Source organism: Papio anubis, chromosome 2 (genome assembly GCF_008728515.1).
Source record: "Papio anubis isolate 15944 chromosome 2, Panubis1.0, whole genome shotgun sequence".
Taxonomy (NCBI): Eukaryota; Metazoa; Chordata; class Mammalia; order Primates; family Cercopithecidae; genus Papio; species Papio anubis.
Window position 1 is genome coordinate 107,558,828 of NC_044977.1, and position 25,632 is coordinate 107,584,459.

The 25,632-nt window shown below is 43.5% G+C and overlaps 1 protein-coding gene across 2 annotated transcripts in view; it reads left to right on the top strand.

The window, feature by feature from the left end:
- Positions 1-25,632, top strand: part of MCF2L2 (MCF.2 cell line derived transforming sequence-like 2) — a 253,043-nt gene that overhangs the window by 129,837 nt on the left and 97,574 nt on the right. The window contains exons 11-14 of one of the 2 annotated variants that reach the window (XM_003894766.5): positions 4,846-5,037; positions 7,837-8,028; positions 9,795-9,972; positions 16,092-16,192. In XM_003894766.5, the coding sequence (XP_003894815.3) occupies positions 4,846-5,037; positions 7,837-8,028; positions 9,795-9,972; positions 16,092-16,192 (663 nt within the window). The remainder of the gene's footprint in view (positions 1-4,845; positions 5,038-7,836; positions 8,029-9,794; positions 9,973-16,091; positions 16,193-25,632) is intronic. The other variant, XM_021934624.2, reaches the window with a different exon arrangement.

Sequence of the window (25,632 nt, forward strand, 5' to 3'; positions counted from 1 at the left end):
CTCATGTTTCTATATTTGACTAAAGTCAGACAAGTTTGAGCAACCAAATGAGGTCTCTAAGCTTAGGCAGAATAAGTGCAGTCATTTTTCTCTGTGTATGTTGCTCTGAGCCAGATCCTGGAGCCAGACTGCCTGGGTTTGAAGCCTGGCTCTTCTCTTTCCTACCTGGGTCACCTTGGGCCATTGTGCCTCCACTTCCCTTTGGTAAAACAGTACCTGTATCAAAGGTTTTGTTGTGAAGAGTTAAAGAAATAAGCAAATGTAAAGCATTCAGAATGGTGCCTGGCACATAGTAAGCTCTCAGTAGATGTCAGCTGTTGTTATTAATATTACAGAGGTAGAGGGATAAATTCTGTGCTATGGAACATGTCCTAGGTTCAGTCTGCAGTAGCTGAGCAGTGCTAGTAAAGGTCTGTCATTCATTTGACATTTATTCTGCAAATATTTATTCATCTCCTACCATGCCAGGTACTGTTTAAGTTCTGAGGACACAGCAGTGAACCAGAGAGTCAAAAATCACTGCCCAGGGAATGAGTATTGCAGTCATCTTGTAACCAGTGTACCTGGGCCTTTGCTGTTTAGAACAAGTGCTCTGGGTATTTTCGCCTCAGTCCTTTTAACTAGCCACTGCTTGATTTGTGTCACTCGTTTCTATAGCAGTACTCCTCTTTGTTTTGTGCAGCATTTGTTTGTAAGTATCTCAGATGCACCATGCCCTGTTTTCAGTTGAATAAGAGCTGGTTCTGGACCATAGGGGTCTGTGGCATAGTGCAGGCAGCAGATAAGTGGTCGCAACATAATGAAGCAGGTGCTCTGATCAAGAGAAGCACAGAGAAAGTTTTCTGGAGAAGGTGAAGTCTGAAATGTAATTTAGATTGAGCTGGCCCCAGAGGAGTACGGGTGTGGTAGAGGATGGGTGAGGGGGAGTAGGGAAGGATGGGCTTTCTAGGCAGACAGCAGGTAGAGAAGGGATGGAGGCCTAAAGCTGCCTGAATATTTGGGGAACAACAAATGGATAATTAGTATGGTTGCAGCAGAGAATGGTGTTGAGGAAGTGGAGGAGGACTTGGTAAGAGGCACACCCAGGTATAAGCTAGATAACAAAAGGTCCCGTGTGCATTGCTCAAGAGTTTAAGCTTGCTCCTGAAGACCCTGGGGACCCAGAAAAGGGCTTGAAGCTTGGAAGTGATGTAGACACAATAAGATGTGTTGGAATCGCTGCTTTGTCAGCAGTCTGGAGCGTGATTTGAAGGAGAGCCTGAAGAAAAGCAGGGAGACCAGCTGTCCCCATGAGAAACCATGAGGCCTGAGCAGACAGTGGCAAGGAGGTGGCAGAGACGGGGTCAGAACTTGAAAAGCATTAAGAAGGCGATGGCCCCTGCAGGGCTTCTTGAATGACTGGGAGGGTAGGAGGAAAGGGGTTTGGAAATTGTTGAAACCATAAACCAATGCAAGTTAAGAGAGGGGCAAGTTGTACATACCTGGAGTTACGATGACTCCTCATGTTACTGTAAACAGCTAAAGCAGAGCAGAAAATGATGCACTGGATGCTTAGCGTGGCTGGCAAGGGGGCTCATGGGCTCTCTGCTCCTAGAGACCTTTCAGAATGTGGCAGTCATCTGTGCTGATGCCAAAGTCAAGGTTGCTTCACAGAGTTCCAGCCAAGCAGATCACTGCATCATGTAGCTCACTGGCTCATTCATTTAATTTGTTGATCAAATATTTATTGCATGTCTACTAAATACTCTCATGGAACTGACATTTTGGTGGGAGTGAGTGGAGGAGGGAGGAATTCTTTTTTTCTTTCTTTTCTTTTTTTTTTTTGAGACAGAGTCTCATTCTGTTGCCCAGGCTGGAGTGCAGTGGTGCAATCTCGGCTCACTGCAACCTCCGCCTCCCAGGTTCAAGCGATTTTCCTGCCTCAGCCTCCCGAGTAGCTGGGACTAAAGGTGCACTCCACCATGCCTGGTTAATTTGTTGTCTTTTTAGTAGACGGTGTTTCACCATGTTGGCCAGGATGGTCTCGATCTCCTGACCTCATGATCTGCCCACCTCAGCCTCCCAAAGTGCTGGGATTACAGGTGTGAGCCACCACGCCCAGCCAGGAGGCAAGAATTCTACATTAAAGTAAATAAAGAAAATAGTTTTTAGATAGAGGTGAGTGCTGTTAAAGAATTAAAGTGAGGGAGAGGGCCTAGATGAGTGGGTGAATGGATTGTAGAGAATGACTTCAGATATAGTCGCCGGGGAAGCCCTGTGAGGAGGTGACCCGGAAACTGAGTTCTGCATGACCCAGGGAAGAGCAATCCAGAGAAGGGCCGAGTCAGGAGCTAGGTTGGTGATCAGCTGTAAGCCGTATCTCTCAGCTGGATTCCTGCAGCAGCCCCTTAACAGGCCTCCCTGCATTTCCTCTTATTCTGGACACTGTACCTGGAGCCTTCCAAAAACATGTTCGAGATCCTCCCTCCAAACCCAGGGACTTTCCTCTCACAATTAGAAAAAGCCAAAGTGCTTACAAGGGCAGCAAGGCCCCCGCCATGGAACGCCCGCTTTCCTCTGGTTACGTCTTCCACTCATTTCCTGCTTGCTCCCTCTGCTGCAGCCACACTGGCCTCCTTCCTGCTACCCGAACTTGTCAAACACACCTTCACCTCCCAGCCAAGTACTGCGCGGCTTGTGCCTGACTTCAGGTCTCGGCTTGTGTGCAGAGCGCTCCCAAGACCATGCACACATTTCTTTGAAGATTCGCTAGGACTCTGCATGTAGCTGTATTAGAGTTACAATCTATAACGATGAAAAAGTACTAAGCAAAATTAGCAAAGGGGAAAGGTGAGGTGAAGTCTGGACGAAACCAGGCACAAGCTTCTTAGAATCCTCTCCTGTGGGAGTCTCACAGGACATACTTCTTGCCCCCATCTGTGGGTTGTGACAACATGTGTGAAATGTTGTCTACCAGGGAAGCTCATTAGAGACTCAATGCCCAGAGGTTTTATTGGTGGCTGGTCATGTCAGCAGCTTCTGTCTGGCAAGTACCAAGATTTCAGACTCCCAGAAGAAAAGCAGATAATCACCATAAACCATACTGTTTGCACAAACGGTTCAGGCATCGTGAGCTATTCACATCAGGGAATGGAGGGAAACTTCCCAAAATCTAAGTTCCTAGGTGCCAACAAAGGGCCAATCTTACAATTGGGTCTTTCTTTCTAAGGCTGTAGTCTCAGGCTTTTTTCTTTTTTTTTTTTTTTTTGGAGACGGAGCCTAGCTCTGTCGCCCAGGCTGGAGTAGAGTGGCACAGTCTTGGCTCACTGCAACCTCCGCCTCCCAGGTTCAAGCAATTCTCTGCCTCAGCTTCCAGAGTAGCTGGGACTGTAGGCACATGCTGCCATGCCTGGCTAATTTTTTGTATTTCAGTAGAGGTGGGGTTTCACTGTGTTGCCCAGGCTGGTCTCAAACTCCTGAGCTTAGGCAATCTGCTTCGGCCTCCCCAAGTGCTAGAATTACAGGCATGAGCCACCACACCCGGCCTAGTCTCAGCTTTTCTATGTGAAGTCTTTTCTGCATAGCTTGAGTACTGCTGCTCAGGGAGACCTTCTCACCATCCAATTTAAAATACTAGCTGCAGCACTCCTGCCCTCCCCATCATCTAATTTTTCTCCATATACTCGTCGCTGTCTAAGATACCATATAATCCACACATGCAATTATTTATTGCCCGTGTCTCCCATTAAAATGTAAGCTTCATTTCATGAGGTGAGGATTTTTACCTGCTTTCTTTACCAATGAACCCCCAGCACCTATGACAGTGTTTGGCACATAGTAGGTTCTCAATAATATGAGACGGATGAATGAAGGAATGCTTAAAAAAACAGGAAAACTTGGCACGTGTGGTTAGAGTGAAGTGTCATGCAGAAAGAGGTAGGAAATGTGATTGGGCAGACAGGGTCAGTGCATACAGGGCCCTTATAGGCTTTGGGAAAGGGTTTAGACAAGCAAATTTCTTTTTTTTCTTTCTTTCTTTCTTTTTTTTTTTTTTTTGAGATGGAGTCTTGCTCTGTTACCCAGGCTGGAGTGCAGTGGCACAATCTCAGCTCACTGCAATCTCCGCCTCTTGGGTTCAAGCGATTCTCCTGTCTCAGCCTCCTGAGTAGTTGGGATTACAGACACCTACCACCACGCCCATCTAATTTTTGTATTTAGTAGAGATAGGGTTTTGCCATGTTGGTCAGGCTCGTCTGGAACTCCTGACCTCAAGTGATCCGCCTACCTCAGCCTCCCAAAGTGCTAGCATTACAGGTGTGAGCCACTACGCCCAGCCTAGACAAGCATATTTCTTAAGTGTCATGACCACCTTTGAGTTGTCCAAACCCAATTTTCACCAGTGTCTCAACTTCAGCTCACCCCCCACTCTCCTCAAAGACAAGTGTCAGTTCCTCTTCTTGTTCCTTTAGTTAATAGGGGTATTCAAAATCTCTTATTATGCGCACTCCATGCTTTTCTGCCCTAGAATTTATTGCAATTATAATAAGTTAACAATTTGTGTAATTTAGTTAATATCTTAATTCTCCATTAATCTGAAGATTTTTGGCTTGTCAGCACTATATCCTCAATGTCTAGCCCAGAACTCAACAATAGAATGACTGCTATTGTTTAGAGTATGGACAACTCCAGGCCAGGCTCAACTTCCTGGACCTGGAACCATTCAGAGCTTTCTCAGGTTCTCCAGTCTTCGTCCTGGGTCAGCATCTCCCCAGCCTCCCTCCAGGCTTGGAGCACACAGTACCAGGCAGCTCTCAGCCTCATGATGCCCTGACTTCTGATGCCTGGCTGTGCATGTTCACTTTGCAGGAGCCCCTGGAAAAGGCCCAGCTGCTGGCACTGGTTGGGGACCAGCTCATCCAAAGCCACCATTATGCAGCAGACACCATCAGGCCCCGGTGTGTGGAGCTCAGGCACCTCTGTGACGATTTCATCAATGGAAACAAGAAAAAATGGGACATTTTAGGAAAGTCCTTAGAGTTTCATAGACAGCTGGACAAGGTGAGCAAAACACAGCCAAGAACATGATGTCTGCAAGATTTTCTGTGAAGAAGCTTCCATTATACTCGTCCTCCCTTCCTTGTGTGATTGCTGACAGGCTCGAGTGCTTTATGTGAAAAGATGTTCAAGAGGCATTCAAAGTGTGCACATCCTAGGTTGAAGAGGTACTGAAGGTAAAAAGTGCTCTGGCCATCCTACCACATCCCATTAAATTAACTAAAGGCCATTTCTATCTGTGTGGAGCCAGACTTTAAGAGTGTGTTTTGGCCTGGCCCTGTGGGAACACTTCTTGATTCCCTTTCAGGTGTACAGAGAACCAAGCACTATATTTGCAGAGTGCTTCCCTCATATAAAGGCAAAGGGTTTTGATTCTTTTTGGAGAAGCTTAAGTAATAATGACTATTTTATATGCCCTAGCATTTATCGAGCACCTACTCTATTTCTACCAGGAACATAATTATGTCATCTATTTATAATCCTCAAGACAACCTCTGAGGAAGGTATTAATGGCCTCATTGTGCAGAGGCAGAAACTGATACTCTGCTGGTTCTCAAAATGTAGCACACAAGAATCACCTAGTGAGCTGTTATATGGCAGATTCCCTTATGCACCAGGGCTGGAGACTCAGCGTCAGTAGGTCTGGAATACTGCCCAGGAACTAGTATTTTACTAAAGCACCCAAATGATTCTGGTGCAGGTGGTGCAGGAATGACACCAAGAAGCCCTGGGGAAGTGACTGCCCAAGACCACACATGGTGCAAACAGGGGAAGCCAGAATTGAAGTCAGGCCTGCCAGATTCCACACCGAGGCTTCACAGGATAGACAGCAAGGCTGCATGCCAGGGGCCCACAGGGAGAGGGGTGTGCAGACCCTGGTGCCCTTTGGAGGTGACCTCTAGGGTATGTTTCCAGTCAGCAGGAGCAGTGGTTTCTGGAGTCTTCCCTGTCAGCTGGTCCCAGGCAGCATGTGACTGATGGCAATGAGTCAGCATGCTCCATCCCCACAGCTGTTCCTCTTGCATGCCAGGGGCACCCACCCGGTTGCTTACCTCATCCCATTGCCAAAGGGATTTTAATGTCAATGAAATACAGTTGTTCCAGAAGCAAGTGGCTCAGAAGGGGCTGGTGCGCAGCCTTCTCTGTGTGCTGAGCTCGCTGCAGGATCAGCTGCTGTTTTGCCAACTCCATTTTTGCTCTGGAGTGGTGTGTGTGTGTGTGTGTGTGTGCGCGCGCACACACACACGTGGGTATGAGACAGAGAGAGGGAGACAGAGAGAGCGAGAGAAAGCAAGTAGCCATAGGAACTCTGCAGAAAATCCCAGCCTAATGTTTTTTACAGATCTAGGCATGACGTGTAAAGAGAAAGTTTTCACAGCATATATCAAAGCATGAGTTCATATTATTGTGGAAATCCAAAAATGTAGGAAGAAAAAGGTTACTCATGTGCATGTACATATCCTACTACCCCCCACCCCTACATAATGGTAATTATTAATTCTGAAATATCTTTATTTTTATTATTCTAAATGTAGCCTGTATTCACTGTGCTACATTCATTTCCCTAGATTATCTAGGGAAAAAAATGAGACAAACATTTAAGTTGCCTATCATTTTCCCACTTAGAAAGGCAGCCGCTTTGGAGTGTTCCATTTTGATCTTTTTTTCTCTGTATAGTTATTTTATATTGCTTTTCAGGTCACATGGTAGATGGAAATGCAGAGGTACTGGCACTGGAAGCTTATTTTCATATAACTCTTCAGGTAGCATAAGGGTCCCCTGTCTTTCTGTTCAGGTGTCTCAGTGGAGTTCAGAAGAGCAAAGAAAATGAGTCTTTTAAAAAATCTGAATAATTAGAATTCATCACCTATCTGACGTCCTCCCAGCATCCAAAAACTTTGAGTATTGCTGTGCTGAGTTACAAAGCTTTACCTTCTTGCTTCCTTAGGAAAGACAAATGCCAGTAAATGCAAATAGGGATGGCCTGGGAATCCAAAGAGGAAAGTTGTGTTTTTGTTAAAAGGGACACTCCTTTCTCCCAGGAAATGTAAGGGCCGGGTCTAATGTCTCATTAATCACTCTGTGTTCTCGTAACCAATTTGGATGCAGGTAAACCCCAAAAGCCATTGATTACATTTCTCTATGGTTAGACCAGCCTAAGAGATATTTAGCTCTAAGGCTGAGTGGTGCAGTGCCGCATGCCTGTAATCCCAGTACTTTGGGAGGCTGAGGCGGGAAGATTGCTTGAGCCTAGGAGTTTGAGACCAGCCTGGGCAACATGGCCAAAACCTGTCTCTTAAAAAAAAAAAAAAAAAAAAAAAAAAAGGAAAGAAAAATTAGCCTGGTGTGGTGGCGCACATCTGTAGTCCCAGCTACTTGGGAGGCTAAGATGGAAAGATCACCTGAGCCTGGGGTAGACCTCTCCAGGCTGCATTAAGCCATGATTGCACTACTACTCTCCAGCCTGGGCAACAGAGTGAAACGCTGTCTCAAATTAAATACATATTTACCTGTCTTCTCCTGGAGATGTAGCAATTCCCGTCGGTGGAAGAGAGAAGAACGTTATATGACTCATTTTGCTGACCAAGTGATCTCCCTGAGAAGTGGACAGGTGTAAATTGGTTTGGGCTTATCCACCTCATAGTATAATTTACAGTGGTTAGACCCCTTAAACTTTATGCCGTCCCATGACAATTTTCCATTGTCTCAGAATCCTTGTAGACAAGCTCAGACCTGCTGAGGATTATGGTGGCTCTGAGTTGTGGTCAGGCAAAGTGCACAAGGCACTGTTTCTTTCCGAAGGTCAGCCAATGGTGTGAGGCAGGAATCTACCTCTTGGCTTCCCAAGCTGTAGACAAGTGCCAGTCTCGAGAGGGGGTAGACATCGCCTTGAATGACATTGCAACATTCCTGGGCACAGCCAAGGAGTACCCATTGCTCAGCCCTAAGGAGTTTTACAATGAGTTTGACTTGCTGCTCACCCTCGATGCAAAGGTAATGCTTCCGGGTTATTTTGATCCTGTGGTTGGGAAATGGATAGGGGAGGGAGGGACTGTATCTTCTTCCTGATAAAGTGCACGCAGGGTGTACTGAGCAGGCTGTATTGAGTGGGCTCACCGATTCCAAAGCCCTCTGGTGGCCTCTTAGACTCCTGGCCTGAACATCCTGGCATACTGACGCTTCATCTGACTCAAATCAGTCATTTCTCTATTAATGCTTATGAGCATTCCTGATGTACCACACACTGTGCTGAATGCTGAGGATACCATGATGATTAGAAATAGGCCGAGGCGGGCGGATCACGAGGTCAGGAGATCGAGACCATCCTGGCTAACATGGTGAAACCCCGTCTCTACTAAAAATACAAAAATTAGCCAGGCGTGGTGGTGGGTGCCTGTAGTCCCAGCTACTCGGGAGGCTGAGGCAGGAGAATGGCGTGAACCCGGGAGGTGGAGCTTGCAGTGAGCCAAGATCGTGCCACTGCACTCCAGCCTGGGCGACAGAGTGAGACTCCGTCTCAAATAAAAAAAAGAAATAAATAGGCATGCTTCTATCCCTCACTGAGCTTACAGTTTCGTGGGAGAGGCTGACATTAACAAAATAATCACACAAAAATGTATTACAAGCTGTTATAAATGCTGTCAAGGAGGGATTCAGGGTCAGGCATGTGACAGAGGAACTTGACCTGGACTGGGGTCAGAGAAGGCTCTCGGGAAGAGTCATTTGAACTAAAGCCTGGAGAATGAGTAGACAAGATGGGAGAGCCTTTCCGGACAGGAGGAATAGCATGTGCAAAGGCTTCAGGGCTGGAGGGAGCCTGGCACAGTGCAGACCAAAAGGTCAGGGTGCTGGAACCTGGAGAGCAATGGAAGTGTGTTTTGGGTGAGGTTAGAGATTGGCAGGCAAGGTAGGCTTTGTGGGCCACATGAAAGAGTTTGGATTTAAGCAGGGGATAACTTGATTGGATTTGCATTTGAGAAGCGCATTCTTCCATGAAGCCAGCAGGGTTGTAGATAGCACACCTTCCTCTGAGAGCCACATCACCTTGTCTGCACCTCTGGTTTAAGAGCTTCTTTAAGTCAGCTTCCTGGGCACACAGCAGGGAAGAGAAGACGCGGTGGAGGAACAAACAGATTATATCCAGCCTGTCTAACTGTTCATGTAATTCTGGGGAATGCCCTGAAGTCCATCCATGGACTCAGGCCAAAATCTTTGCTTTGTCTAACATGACACAAACCACATTGTATTCTAATTGTTTGTTTGTTTATGTATTTATTTCTGATACGGAGTCTAGCTCTGTCGCCCAGGTTTGAGTGCATTGACATGATCTCGGCTCACTGCAACCTCCGCCTCCTGGGTTCAAGCGATTCTCCTGCCTCAGCTTCCCAAGTAGCTGGGATGACAGGTGCCAGCCACCACACCCGGCTAATGTTTGTTTTTTTAGTAGAGATGGGGTTTCACCATGTTGACCAGACTGGTCTCAAACTCCTGTGCCAGGGTGTTCCAGGCACTGGAGATGTCATCGTGCAAGGATGTAGTCATTGCCCTCAAGGGTCTCAAGTAGGAGAGGCTGATCCTTAGATGCACAATTCTGGAGCATGGCAGGACCTGCAACGACTTGCATAGTGATGCCCAGAGGGGGTCACCTGAGGGAGGTAGGGATGGGGGGAGTAGGGGAAGGTGGGAGAAAGGGAATGCTTCGTGTCCTCAGGCTGTATACAGAGAGACCTGTTCATCATGATTTGCTTTTGTTACTGCAGGCCAAAGCTCAGAAAGTTTTGCAGAGGCTGGATGATGTCCAGGAAATATTTCACAAGAGGCAAGTGAGTCTGATGAAACTGGCAGCCAAACAGACTCGTCCAGTGCAACCTGTGGCCCCACATCCTGAGTCTTCACCAAAATGGGTGTCATCGAAAACCAGCCAGCCCTCCACCTCGGGTAGGTTATTTGAGGAAAAGAAGCTTTGTGGCTTTTGTGTTTCTCCAGCAACATAAGGACTGAGACTGGTTGTCTATAATGGATAATGGTCACTGTTTTAACAGATACTTTTTAAAACAGACTACAGATATGCCATAGCGCAGACATGGAAGACATAAACACTTAGATAACACCAAGTGCCTGGATGTAAGGAGAAACACACAATCTACTGAAGAAGTAAAAAAAAAAAAATGCATCATAAAGGCTGGGCGCGGTGGCTCGCGCCTGTAATCCCAGCACCTTGGGAGGCCTTGGAGGGTGAATAATCTGAGGTCAGGAATTCGAGACCAGCCTGGCCAACATGGTGAAACCCCGTCTCTACTAAAAATATAAAAATTAGGCTGGGCGTGATGGCTCACGCCCGTAATCCCAGCACTTTGGGAGGCTGAGGTGGGCAGATGACAAGGTCAGGAGATAGAGACCATCCTGGCTAACACAGTGAAACCCCATCTCTACTAAAAATACAAAAAATGAGCCCAGCGTGGCCGCGGGTGGCTGTAGTCCTAGCTTCTTAGGAGGCTGAGGTAGGAGAAGGGCGTGAACCCGGGAGGCAGAGCTTACAGTGAGCCGAGATGGCGCCACTGCACTCCATCCTGGGCGACAGAGCGAGACTCCATCTCAAAAAAAAAAAAGAAAAAATTTATTTTTATATATATATAAATTAGCTGGGCATGGTGGTGGGCGCCTGTAATCCCAGCTACTCAGGAGGCTGAGGCAGAAGAATTACTTGAACCCGAGAGGCAGTTTGCAGTGAGCCGAGATTGTGCCATTGCACTCCAGCCTGGGTGACAAGAGCAAAACTCCATCTTGACAACAACAGCAACAACAAATGCATCATAATAATAACAACGTAATAATAACAGCATACAATAGACTCCATTCAGGACCTTTAAAAGGCCCACGTTTTATTAGCAATGGTGTAGTAAAATTGGTTCTTTGAGCAGAGATTTAAAAAATAGGTAAGTTCTTATGCCAATCCCATATGGTCCTGATTACTATAGCTTATTAGTTAGCGTTTAAGATCAAGTCATGCAGTGTTCCAACGTTGTTCTTTTTCAAGGTTGTTTTGGCTATTTTAGGTCCTTTTCATTTTTCCATAAGTTTTAGAATCACCTTTCAATTTCTGCTGGGATTATGATAGGGGTTACACTGGATATATGAGCCAATTTGGAGAGAACTATTATCTTACCAATATTGACTTTTCCAATTCCTGAATATGTTATAACTTATGTTTTTTAGGTCATCTTTAATTTCTCTCAACAATGCAGTAGTTTTGAGTGTAAAGGCCTTAGGCATTTCACATTTTTTTACCCCTATAATGAATGGAATTTACCATATTTAAGAATAGGAATAGATTTCTATATAGAGATATAATCCTATCATCTGTGAATAGGGATACTTTTACTTTTTCTGTTTCAATCTTTGTACTTTTTTTTCTGGTCATATTATAATGACTGAGACCTCCACTACAATGTCAAATAGAAATGGTGAGAGCAGACATCCGTGTGTTTTCCCAATATTAGGAAAAAGGTTGAAGTTTCACCTTTAAGTATGATGTAAGCTATAGGTTTTCCACAGATGTCTTTTATCAGATTGAGGGAATTCCCTTCTATTTCTATTTTTTTTGAGAATTTTTATCATGAATGATTATTGAGTTTTTCAAATGCTTATTTGGTCCATGTATTGAGATAATGATATGGTTTTTCTTCTTTATTTGTTAATATGGTAAATTACAATGATTTATTTTCAAATGTGAAAACAACTGTACATTCTCGGAATAAACTGTCCTTGGGCGGGATGTACATGTCATTTGTTTGTGTTGTGTATTGTGGCGCTCTGTCATTAAGCACATATATATTCATGGTTTTTATGTCTTGCAGATATATTAGCCCTTTTATAATGATGAAATGTCTCTCCTTTGCTCCTTATCTCTAGAAATACTCTTAAAGTCTATCTTGTGTGATATTGTCACAGCCATTCCTGTTTTCTCGTGCTTAGTGTTTGCACAACGTATTTTTTTTTGTTTTCTATTCTTCTTTGTATTTAAAGTATATTTGTTATAGGCAGCATATAGTTGGGCCTTGCCTTTTTATACACTGAAACCTCTGCCTTGTAATTGGAGTGATTAGATTTTTATGTTTACATCCATCATCATTATTGATATAGTTGGATTTAGAGCTCCTGTTTTGTTATCCTTTATGTCTCACATACTTTCTATTCCTCTTTTCCTCCTTTCCTGCCTTCTTTTGGGTTAGTAAATATTTTTTAATATTTTGTTTTAATTCCTCTATTGGCTTGTTATCATATCTCTTTGCACTGTTTTTCACCCAGACTAGGGATAACCATATGCATCTTAACTTGTCATGATCTGTTGAGTTAGTTTCATACCACTCTATGCAAAATATAGGAAATCTACAACATCATACTTCCATATGCTCCCCATCCATCCTCTGTGCTATTCTTATCATAAATATTACATCTATATATGTTAAACCCCCACTATGGTATTACAATCTTTGCTTTCAATAGTCATATATCAAATTAAGACAAATACATATATGTGTGTGTGTGTGTGTGTGTGTGTGTATACATACCCCCTTATTCACCATTTCTGGGGTTCTTCATTCCTTATTATAGATTTGAGTTACTATCTTATGTCATTTCTCTTCAGAATAAAGAGCTTCTGTTAGTATTTATTGTTGGGGAGTCTACTGGCAATAAATTCTTTTCTTGTCTTTATTTTTTCCTTTTTGTGGAGAACGGAGTCTTGCTATACTGTCCAGGCAGGTTTCGAACTCCTGGGCTCAAGCTATCCTCCCGCCTCTGCCTCCCTAAGAGCTGGGATTACAGTTGTGAGCCACTGTGCCTGGCCTGTTAGCAATACATTCTTTCAGTTTTTGTTTATCTGAAAATTGTGGTGTGTTTTGGTAATTCTCTATTTAGTACAATTTACAGTGCCTCGTCTTCTACCACGTATCCTACTTTTTAGAAGTAAGCCTGATAACATGTAGTGTATTTATTTCCTGAATTTTATCTGCAAATACACACACACATCCACGTACACACTCTAACACACTTGTATACACATACCACAGACATACCCAAACATACACAGAGACAACCTTCTTAGATGATTGGAAACAGAACTTTGTTTTCTTGACCTTTCATCTTCCCTCAAGCTAAACCATGTTCATGTCTATGACTTGGCTTCATTCGTTGTTTCAAGGAACATATGTTTGTTTCAAGTAAATAAAGCAAGAATTAGAGATTTGTTTCTCGGCTTTTCAAATACAAGATTTCATAATAGATAACACTCCTTTCCAGAATAAATAGGTCTTTGTCAAGTCTGAACAGGTTGTCATTGACCTAAGTCAAACAACTAGCTCATTTTGCAGAACAATCCTGCACTTTTGTTTTTGGCAAGTATCTACTGAGTGTGGACTCTAGCAAGTCACTAAAAGGCTTTTCAAACATTTTTGTGTGATTCCTTAGTAGCTGAGTCTGTGCCAAGATAAGCAATGGTATTTCACAGTGTAAAGAAGATGGGTGGAAGGGCTTAAGAGCTGGAATTTCAGCTCTGACTCTTGTTAGCTGGATGCGTTGGCTACAACTTTTAACACCTCTGAAGTTCATAAGGAATGTGAAAAAACTTTTTAATGCCATGTGACTATAATAGCTAAAATATGTTATGCATTGTATATGATCCACATTCTTCACAAATGAACTCATTAAAGCCTCATCACAGCCTTTACTATAGGATTTCTCATTTTTCCCTACTTTACAGATGAAAAAGGTAAGGCACAGAGGTGACTGTAATCATGTGTGCCTCGTGCATGGAAGAGCAAGGCTTGAACACCGGCAGTGTGGCTTCTGTGGCCCTGCCTTTCACTGCTTCACTCTACTTACAGTGTCAAGGACAGGCGCTTCTCAGTCATAGTGTCACCAATTATAGTGCATCCATTTCTAGCATCTAGTTATTGTGCCTGGAATCACTCACTTTATAGAGAGCCCACAGAGAGGGAGGAGCCCAAAGGATTGTCTGTTATTACAAAGCAGCATTAATGGTCATATATATAACCTGGGGCAGCAGTGTACTTTCCTACCATTTTCAACATAACATCTATGAAAAACCCATAGAAAGCCCAAGCTGCTTCCAGTTGGTTCACAGAATGAAAGGGTTGGGAGGAGCCTCTGGAGGTCAGATGTCAACCTCCCTCAAGTCTATCATAGCTAAGAATCAGGGTGATATATTGGTGGCGTTTGATGAATGGCATTTTGGTCTTGGGACCTGTAAATGCTAAAATCGGCCAGGCGCGGTGGCTCACGCCTGTAATCCCAGCACTTTAGGAGGCTGAGGCAGGCAGATCATGAGGTCAAGAGATCAAGACCATCCTGGCCAACATGGTAAAACTCCGTCTTTACTAAGAATACAAAAATTAGTTGGGCATGGTGGTGCGTGCCTGTAGTCCCAGCTACTTGGAAGGTTGAGGCAGAAGAATCACTTGAACCTGGGAGGTGGAGGTTGCAGTGAGCTGAGATCACACCACTGCACTCCAGCCTGGCAACAGAGCGAGACTTCATCTCAAAAAAAAAAAAAAAAAAAGAAAAGAAAAGAAAAAAAGAAATGCTCAAATCCTGCCTGGGATTAATCACATCTCCTGTGAGTTTCCCAAGGGACCAGCATATACAAGGGTGGCGACTGTGACAAATAAGAATTCAAAGTACCTCTTATCTATTAGCCTTGTGGCCATCACCCACAATGCTTGGTAAAGCTGGTAAGGTGGGTTAGGAAGCCTTGAGGCCTAACCAGGGCTTCTCCTCTCCAAGTCCCAATTTTACTACCAAATGGCCATGGAGCTTAAAGAAAGGATATTTCCCAGGTGTCTAGGACCTTGTGGGAAGGGAGAAGGGAGATAGAGTGACCGAGAGAAAAGAGCAAGAGTAAGACAGCCCAATTTCTTCCTGACTCAGCCAACTGATTCTCACAGTCCTCCCATTCACTGATAAATGTGGGTCCATCAGTTCTGGAATGCAACAATTATACCATCAGATTACCTGCAACAACTGCTGGCTATCGCAAGCATGGCCATCCTCTTACAGTACAATCATAGTATGATTGTGTGTGTACATGTATGTGGGTAAAAAGAGGGAGAGCATTTGAAAGAAGACTATAAGGAAATATACTAAGTGACTATGCTTCAATGTTAAGATTTTAGTGTTTTTCAGATTTTCTATAATAAGCAAAAATTAATTACCTTTATAATGGAAAATATATTCAATACAATGCAGTACCTAGAATTTAGTCTTCGAATCCAAGACCAACATCAAGTGCAACATTATGCTGTACACATGATGCATGCCAAAGCAGCAGTGCATAAAGGAATCCATAAAGTTTGTAATAAGGAAGACTTCATGAGGAAAGTGTCCTGTTTGTTTGTTTGTTTGAGATGGAGCCTAGCTCTGTCGCCCAGGTTGGAGTGCAGTGGCACGATTTCAGTTCACCACAACCTCTGCCTCCCAGGTTCAAGTGATTCTCCTGCCTCAGCCTCCCAAGTAGCTGGGATTACAGGCACATGCCACTGTGCCCAGATAATTTTTGTATTTTTAGTAGAGACGGGATTTCACCATGTTGGCCAGGCTGGTCTCGAACTCCTGACCTCAGGTGATCTGCCCACCTCGGCCTCCCAAAGTGCTGGGATTACAGGTGTGAGCCACCAAACCCAGCCGAAAGTGACCTTTTAGCTGAGTCTTAAAAATGGGAATGACAGAAAATCTACTGTTCTTTACCACATTACTATATTTATAGATTTATTATAGTTTGATGTTTCGTATGGTGCTGGGTGTGACTTTTTTCTCTTCTGCTGAAATGTCAAGTCCCTGGAGTCAAGGATTCTATTTCTTTTCTGTGTCTCTCCTTCACCTCCAATTTCATCCACCACCTGGGAAATCAATGCAGCAGCTCAACTGAGCTTTTTTAGTTAACCACATTGACATGGTCCAGCTATTTGTCCAAGTCAGACAAAGTGCTCTGAGTTATAATTTATAAGTCAAATAACCAAATTAATGGCAGGTTTTCTTAGTCCCTCTAGCTCCTCCTCTGAGAACGTCTGAGGAACCTTATACAGAGACAGAGTTGAATTCCCAGAGAAAGGAAGACGATGAGACTAAATTTGAAGTCAAGGTAAAATTACCTTTATTTTACTTATGGAACTTTCTGACAAGAGAGAAGATTGCTGTCATAATTATCAATAAATCAACAAATCATGTTTCCTTAATCTGTACCTATTGTCACCTCCAGAAGATAAGCCCATCAAGGCACATAGCACAGACTAATGCTTTCAAGAACTGGGGTTTATAGGATTTTTTTTCTTTTCATCCTTTTCTTTATTCTTAATGGCAGCTAGAAATGAAATTTGGTTGTGTATGTAATTATCGGTAGGTACTGTTGTAGTAAAAGAAAAATCATTTTATTTATTTCTGTAATCTGACTTCATATTTAAAATTGGTAGAACAGTATATGGTTCATGTATAAAAAGAGCATGACAGGCCGAGCGCGATGGTTCACACCTGTAATCCCAGCACTTTGGGAGGCCAAGGCGGGCGGATCACGAAGTCAGGAGTTTGAGACCATCCTGGCAAACATGGTGAAACCCCATCTCTACTAAAAATACAAAAATTAGATGAGCGTGGTGGCGGACGCCTGTAGTCCCAGCTACTTGGGAGGCTGAGGCAGGAGAATCACTTGAAACTGGAAGGTGGCAGTTACAGTGAGCCAAGATTGTGCTGCTGCACTCCAGCCTGGGCAACAGGGCGAAACCACGTCTCAAAAAAAAAAAAAGAGCATGACAAAATTGCATAGAGCTGCACACACACATGCACACACACAAGTGCGTGAATAACTGGTGAACCCTTAATAGGCTCTGTGGATTGTGCCAGTGTCAGTTTCTTAGATGTTAACATTGGAGGAGGTTTGGAGAAAGGGGACATGAGACTTTCCATTTCTTTGCAACCTCATGTGACTTAATATAATTATTTCAAAATAGAAGTTTAAAAAAAGCATAAGGTTTGGAATCAGGCAGATCTGGGTTTAAGCAACATAACCTCTTGAAACCTCAGTTTCTTGCTTGTACAAATGGGTATAACAATAGCTACGTCCTGAAAATATTTTGAGCATGAAATGAAAATTTGAAAATTGCTAAGCACTGTATAATTTTAAAGTAACATATATTGAGAAACTGAAGTATAATTAATTGTGAATTGTGAATATATGTTGCTGCATAGCAACCCCTGGAGGGGTTCCCTTCCCCTACCTCCCTGAAAATTAAATATTTGACTGGCTGAATGGTTCTGAAACCATGAGGCCAGGGGCTCAAATGAGCTTCAGCAACATTTATGATCCATCATCAATCCCCAAAGCGTCTGAATATGAACCCCACGGGAACTCCACTGACCTTTAAAGAGTCTGGAAGAAAGTGAGTTTTAGGCTTTTCTTCTTGGAGGCAGAAACAGAGCGGGAACGAAGGTTCTCAGCAGACTTTTCTTAGAGAGAAAGCTGCGTCCATCTGCCAATTTGTGTAGTCATCCTGTATTCAGGGCAGATTAGGACCTAGCCACTGCTGTCCATAAATCCCTTCTGGTTGGAGGAATTGCATCACCATGTTTTCTCAAGTTAGGAAACTGTATGAAATTTCATACTGTCTTGATCAGCCACCTAAAAAAGTAAATAGCAATTTTTAAAAATAGATTCACCTGATTTAACACCCAGGAGGTCTGTGGAATCATTAAGTAATGTTAAAAGGGTTTCATTGTGGCCTCTTCAAAAGTGAACATCAGCCTATCCATTTCTGCACCCTGGACTTCTGGGAGAGTGTCATCTCTGAAGGTGAGGACTGTGTCACATGATCAGAGCTCAGATTTGGCCCCTGAGCTCATATTCTGTTGCCACTGACTCACAACATGACATGAACTCACTTCCTATCTCTATGACCTACTTTGCCCATCTTCAGACAACATATTTATGACCTGCACACTATAAAGATGCTATGGGAGTTTTAAGCATATGGAAGTTCTCATATAAAAGAATCCAAATTAGAGTGATTTATTTCGATTATTGTGAACAGTAAACAAGTTCTATGGTTTTTTGTTGTTGTTGTAAAAGAAAAACATAGACAGTGTAGGAGCAGCAGTGGGGATAGAATCGGAGGCCTGTTGGTGTGGAAAGTGTTGAGTAGAATCCAAGAAGCCCTGGTCACCCAACTTTTGGTTTCTTCCTTCTTTTGCCATGTTGTTTATTTAATTCAGACTCCAAACCCATCCTGTTAAGATGCCATCTCCCTCTGTATTTAGGCAACTCACCGAACAGTATGGGTACTGTTAAACAAGCACAAGTCCATGTTAAAATCATCCTTCTGTGCTTTAGTTGTTTTCTTCCTTATTGTTGATTTGTTGCATATTTAATGAAAAGCTTTTCCCACAACAGCATATGTTAACAGTCAAGGTGGTGGAGGAAGCAGAGTAGGAACAGAGGCTGGTCAGATTTCTGGTTAGAAAGACCAAGGCTATGGAAGGAAATGTAAGCAGAATCCATAAAGTCATGAACAACATGAGCAGGAAGAAAGTGGATTTGTGCACTAAATCCCCAAATCCTAGACTTAGGAATGAATTTAGGACCAATAAATGCAGTTAGTGTTTCACACATTGTGTATTATAACCAGAGAAATTGTTATTCCAAAATACATAAGAAAACTAGTAAGAAAAAGATAGGTTCAAAAAAAAAAGGTTTAGATTCATGTCTGTGTGGATCATGGATTATTAAAAGGGGGACAAATCAGTTGACTACATCAACAATAATCATTGCAGCTTGTGTTTAGTGGCCGCTGTCCAAGAGAGATGACCAGGATGCATAGAGCATGCAGCTAACTCTGGGTGGCAATTCTGACATCCTTTTGGCCTTAGGTCTAGAACTCAAAGATGAAATGAAACACAGCCAGTCTAGCAGAGTGAATCATAACATTGTGATAAATGCCACCCCTTTGCCCTTGAGAGTAAGTACGCAGAGAAAAAAAAGTAGCTGTGAACCAAAACCATGTATAATACAGTCACTGATACTCACCACCTACAACTGAAATCATGACATGGTTTGATCACGATCAGAGAAATCATTTCCTTTTCTGGAGGGATGATCCTTGCCGTGCTGGTTCTGGGGAACTTGAGAAGCTAAACTTGACAGGGCAGCTGAGACTCTTCCGGGGCCATCTGGCAAGAGTGATGCCCTGTGCTCAGCTCACTGATGTCATCTGGGAAAGCCCTGTGGTGGAAGCGATTCGCTGTGCTTTTTGGCAATAGTGATGTAACTATTTCCTGTTCTTCACTGGCTGGAAGCTGAAAGCATGACTCACGGGAACTACTTTTCCCGGGCTGCCAACATCACAGCCTTTTTGTAAGCTGGAAATAAGTCAGAGGCTAACAATTTCTTTTTCCTAAATGTGGACCTACAGAATTAAGAAAGAGCTAACAGTGTTCCTTGGTGCCTGTTAAAGTTATTTAAAGGAGCAGAAGCCTATTCTGTGCTCCCAGAGGTTGAAAAAAAAAAGTAAAGTAACAGAAGCCTTTTCAGGATTCTGAGCAAAGAGCCTCCTAAATTAAAAATAAATAAACAAAAGTTTTTGAATGCAGGAGCTGGAAGGGAATGGAGAGGTGAGTGGAGGGTTGCTATCATTGGCTGAAGGCCAGACATTGTACTGGGTGCTGTGTGTACCTGAGTCCATCTCTAGTCCTCAGAACCTTGTGAGGATGATGTTTTCCGTTTTATCAGCAGTGCCATGAGACTCAGAGGCTGAGTTTCCCCAAGGGTCATGCAACTAGTAAATGTTGTAGGTGGGATTTGAAACTAGCTGTTTACTAATCTGGCAGCTTACTTAACTACCTAACTTATCTCTCTGATTATTTATTAATACTTAATGTACCCAACCAGCAGCTTATTTAATCTCTTGTGCCCTAAATGTCCTTTTCTGCCAAATGGTGATAAATCATAGCAATTTCACAGGTGGCTGATTAAATGAGAAATGTGTGGAAAGCAACTTGCACTGTACCTGATACCTAGCAGGTTCTTCGTGAATTTTAGTTCCTCATTTAATCCTGTGTTTAAAAGACAGAATGGTCAGTGTGAAAGATGAAAAGAAGGTGAAAGAAGGTCAGATTTGGGGCTTATACAGAATGATCCTATTGTTGAATATGTACCTTACTGCCAAATGATAACAGATCAAGGACTAAATTCAGTTCCTTGTCTTCTTATTACTTTGACTCCCAGAAGTTTTTATTAATATTTCTGATTCTCAACAAGAAAACTGTAGAACTATAAACACATTTCAGTGCTTGCCTTCTATGATATTTGAAGTCTAGTCAGTGTCAGAGCTAACAGGAGATTCAGGGACTCCACCAAATCCTGGGGTAGCCCCCAGCCAAGTTCTCTGAAGTTTCCAGAACAAGGATTCTCATGGTTTCCTGTGTACCACAGCTCTGAGAAGCTTGTGAATTATGTAGATTCCCAGGGCCCCACTCTCTGAGATTCTAATTAGGGAAGTGTAGGGTTGGGTCCCGGAATCTGATTTTTTTTTTTTTTTTTTTTTTGAGACGGAGTCTCACTTTGTTGCCCAGGCTGGAGTGCCATGGAGTGATCTCAGCCAGGTTCAATTGATTCTCCTGCCTCAGTCTCCAGAGTAGCTGGGATTACAGAGGCCCGTCACCACGCCTGGCTAATTTTTGTATTTCTGGTAGAGGCAGGGTTTCACCATGTTGCCCAGGCTGGTCTTGAACTCCTGACCTCAGGTGATCCCCTGGCTCAGCCTCCCAAAGTGCTGGGATTACAGGCGTGAGCCACTGCACTCAGAATCTGAATTTTTAACTTACACGTTTGGTGACAAGAATGCAGGTGGTATAAAGATCTCACTTTTTGTAACATTGTCCTAGAGGTTACATTTATAGGCCATGAGGACTTGGGATAAAGGAGAACTCATTATGTTTGATCTGGATTTCTCAGGCTAGCATAGGGTCTGAAGTTCAGGGGAGTGAGGTGGTGATTACATTAAGCTAGGAAATGTATTTTTGTTGAGGGAGCTGAATAAGATGAAAGAGAGAATAACATTAAGATCACCATTGGCCTTGCTCTTTCACCAATAAAAAAATGACATCACTAAAATATTTGGTGGGTCCAACTGGGTACATGGCTTATTCAGCTCAATTTAATATATATTAAGGCAATTGCTATGGGTTATATGAAAATGATTGTATCATCAGGCCTAAACTCAGGAAACTTGAAACTTTCATGGGGGAAACAACATATTTCTAATAATTTATAATATATAGCAGAATGATGTTTCTACAGTAAAAGGAATATATAATGTGTTAGAGAAAGCAATTCCTCACAAGGACACCAAGGATGGCTTTCAAAGGAGGTGGCATTTGAATTCAACTCTAAAGAATAAATAGGGCTGTGCGTGGTGGCTTGCACCTGTAATCCCAGCACTTTGGGAGGCCGAGGCAGGTGGATCACCTGAGGTGAGGAGTTTGAGACCAGCCTGACCAACATGGTGAAACCCTGTCTCTACTAAAAATACAAAAATTAGCTGGGCATGGCAGCGGGCACTTGTAATCCCAGCTACTCGGGAGGCTGAGGCAGGAGAATCACTTGAGCCCAGGAGGCAGAGGTTGCAGTGAGCCAAGATGGCGCCACTGCTCTCCAGCCTAGGTGACAGAGCGAGACTCCATCTCAAAAAAAAAAAAGAATAACTAGAACTCTGAAAGGTGGGTAAGACAGAGAAGGGCATTCCAGAATGAGGAAGGGTATAACTTCTCAGAGGTCTAAAGGGCCTAGGCTGTCCTGGGAATGGCTCAAGAATGCTGGGAAGGTAGATGAGAGACAGTTTACTGAGGCTGTCGTTGAGGAATGTTGACAGGAGGAGGAGGGCACCTGTGTATTAGGAAGCTGACTCTGGTAGACACTGAAGAGCAGGTTAGATGAAGGCAGGCAGGCTGACCAGCCTCTGGCAGTTGTCACAGTTGGCTGAGACATCAGTGGTGAGAGCTTACTAGTAGCCGTGGCAAAAAGAGATGAGCAGAAATTATACCCATTGACTGAAACGTTCTCTCTAGTGCCTAGAACACGACTACTGGAGGAAATGTGTAGAATGAAGGAACGGATCAAGGCAGAGAAGGTAGGGAGAGGAAGCATGATATTAAAGACAGCTTCGAGGTTTCCATCTTGGATTCCTCATGGGATGAATTTGTTGGCTGGATAAAGTACTTAGGAGGAACAGTAAGAAGTAAAGGCTTATGACAGCTGAGTCCAGGTTGGGGCTGGGGCCTCATAGATTGATAAGAGCACCCTATACCCTCTGTCAGTGGGGCTAATGCTGCCCCAGAGGCTGCAGCCCTGCCCACACCATTGATGCTAGGATAGTCAACCCACTGGCCTTGCAGCTGTGTGGCAATTATTTGTAAACTAGCTTTGGACCAAATTTGCTGGGACAAAGACTGGCCTAATAAAGTACTTTTCTGATTTGTGATTTTATTTATAGGTTAAGATTTACAGACATAAAAATTGTTACAATGAAATTTATCCACGGAGCTTAAAATCAGATGAAACCAAACAGCCTGAGAAGATTCAAGATGTATGGGCAGCTTCTTTTCAGTGGCCTTGGCACACTTACTTCCTTTACATTTTCTTGGTTTGGGAATGGGCAAAAGTTATCACATAACATGTTTCTCATTTCCTGATATTTTAAACAGAATTACATATTTGCAAATCATTGTTAAAACATTTGCAGTCAGTTTTATAAGATGTTTTTCCTGAAAACAAACTATTACCAATAGTGTTTAGAGTATTAGTCCAGTCTATAAAAGCCAATTTAATCAGCAAGTGAATTGAATTAATTACTAACAATGGTAGCTGGGAAATTTAAGATCTCGGATTAAAAAGACCCTGAAGCTGGGGGTGGTGGCTCACGCCTGTAATCCCAGTGCTTTGGGAGGCTGAAGCAGGATGATCGCTTGAGCTCAGGAGTTTGAGGCTGCAAGCTTCAGGAAGCTATGATCACACCACTCTCCTTCAGCCTGGGTAACAGAGCAAGACCTTGTCTAAAAAAAAAAAGACCATCTGAAAATTTTGAAATAGGCAAAATTGCATTTAGGATCCAGTCTCTTACCTTTCTCTATTCATTTCTCATTTCCACAAAGCCTCAGGAACACTGAGGCTTGTTCCTCAAGTCTGCCATTCCCCTCCAAAGGGGATTCAGTCTATACAATGTCCTAAAACCTTCCTCTCCTCGTCCTTTCCTCCAGGAAGCCCCCCTCCCAAGACAGCTGATCTGGACTAAAGGTAGAGGCAATCTGAGCTAGTTCACCACAATGCATGAATGATGGGCAGTCTGAGAGCCCTTTAACTCTCCTGGAAATAGTTGCGGTTTTAAAAAAGGGACAGACTGCCCAGTTTTCCAAAGTAATATTGCAGTGGCTTTTGCAGGCAGTGAAAATGGAAAGTAGGAAAAGAAGTGCTAGGGTAGAGCAAATAGGGCAGACAAACCAGCTGTGAATGCACTGCTAGGATAGAGTCTCTTCCTGTTCTCCATATCAAAACCCAGTGAATCTCAAAAAAAACAGTTGAGGGTTCCCCTCTTTTTCCCATCAGCTGTGGAGAGGAAGACAGAGCCACTCATTCCTGAGGCTAGTATTTTTCACTCTGGGGCTGCATGGTGTAGAACACCCTGGACTCAGGCTGTGGGTAAATACCTTTGCCTTTATTTCCTTCCCTTCCTTTTCCTTTCCTTTTTCTCACTATCCTCTCCTGCATCCCATTTGGTAGAGAACATTTTGATAATTATTGATTCTTACGTGACATACCTTTTCATTTTATTTCTCATTTCCATAATTTACATAATTAATTAAATTTACAATGCCAGAAAATGCTAAACCTTTAACATTTTATTGTCATTCTTTAAATGAAGAAGGTGGTACGGGTGCTTGAAATCTACTTTTTATTCTCTCCTCAGAATTGGGCCTAATAGCTCCTGTTTTTCTTTTTTCTTTTTTCTTTTCTTTTTTTTTTTTTTGAGACAGTCTCACTCTGTCACCCAGGCTGGAGTGCAGTGGCACGATCTTGGCTTACTGCAAGCTCCGCCTCCTGGGTTCATGCCATTCTCCTGCCTCAGCCTCCTGAGTAGCTGGGACTACAGGCGCCTGCCACCGCACCTGGCTAATTTTTTGTATTTTTAGTAGAGACGGGGTTTCACCGTGGTCTGGATCTCCTGACCTTGTGATCCGCCTGCCTCAGCCTCCCAAAATGCTGGGATTGCAGGCGTGAGCCACCACGCCCAGCCAATAGCTCCTGTTTTTAAGGAAAGTGATCATAATAGTAAATAATACTTTTACCTTAAATTACCAGATACCCTTGGTTTTTTTTGTTTGTTTGTTTGTTTTTTAAGAGTCTTACTCTGCTGCCCAGACTAGAGTGTGGTGGCAAGATCTCAGCTCACTGCAACCTCTGCCTCCTGGGTTCAAGCGATTCTCCTGCCTCAGCCTCCCGAGTAGCTGGGAGTACAGGCGCGCATCACTATGCCAGCTAATTTTGTATTTGTAGTAGAGACAGGGTTTCACCACGTTGGCCGGGCTGGTCTCAAACTCCTGACCTCAGGTGATCTGCCCACCTCGGCCTCCCAAAGCGCTGGGATTACAGGTGTGAGCCACCGCGCCCAGACCAGATAGCCTTACTTTAAGAGTTGGAACTGAAATCGCTTTCTACACATTCCTAAAATCACAAAGTAAAATCATTTAACTTTGGGAAAAAGTTAATTTAATTTCGTTCAAAGGTTGCTATCTCCCCTTTAGGGAAGAAAAAAAACAATTTCAATAATCGATTGAAAATTAGCTATTGGGACTTTTCACAGTATGAGTTTGAAAAAGGTTTCTGTGTCCTTTAGAGAAACTGAAAACAAAACTGTTTTTTTTTTTTTTTTTACGAAATTCCTCAAAGTTCAATTTTGAGAGCATGTATTTCTTAAAAATATAGGGGAGAAAACAATTAGATTATAAGTGTAATGAGAAAATGTAAGAAGTTACCATTCAAGGTGCTCCTGGAGAGCCTGTGTGTTGGTTGGCGTCACTTTGAAACTGGAGAGAGGCTGGAAGTGGGGAGGTGGAGGTTTGTGGGGTGGGTATGGGGGTTGGGTGTATGTGAGGGGAGTTGGACCCAGAGCAGTTCCCTGCCTTCATTGCCACCCCTGCCCCAACCTTTTTGAGACAGAATCTTGCTCTGTTACCCAGGCTGGAGTGCAGTGGCACAATCTCAGCTCACTCAACCTCCACCTCTGGGTTCAAGTGATTCTCCTGCCTCAGCCTCCTGAGTAGCTGGGACCACAGGCATGCGCCACTATGCCCGGCTAATTTTTGTGTTTTTAGTAGAGACGGGTTTTCACCTTGTTGGTCAGGCTGGTCTTGAACTCCTGACCTCGTGATCCGCTCACCTCGACCTCCCAAAGTGTTGGGATTCCAGGCGTGAGCCACCGCGCCCAGCCAGTTGTTGTATTTGTAACAGTGATCTGTGATCAGCAATCTTCTTTGCCATCTTTT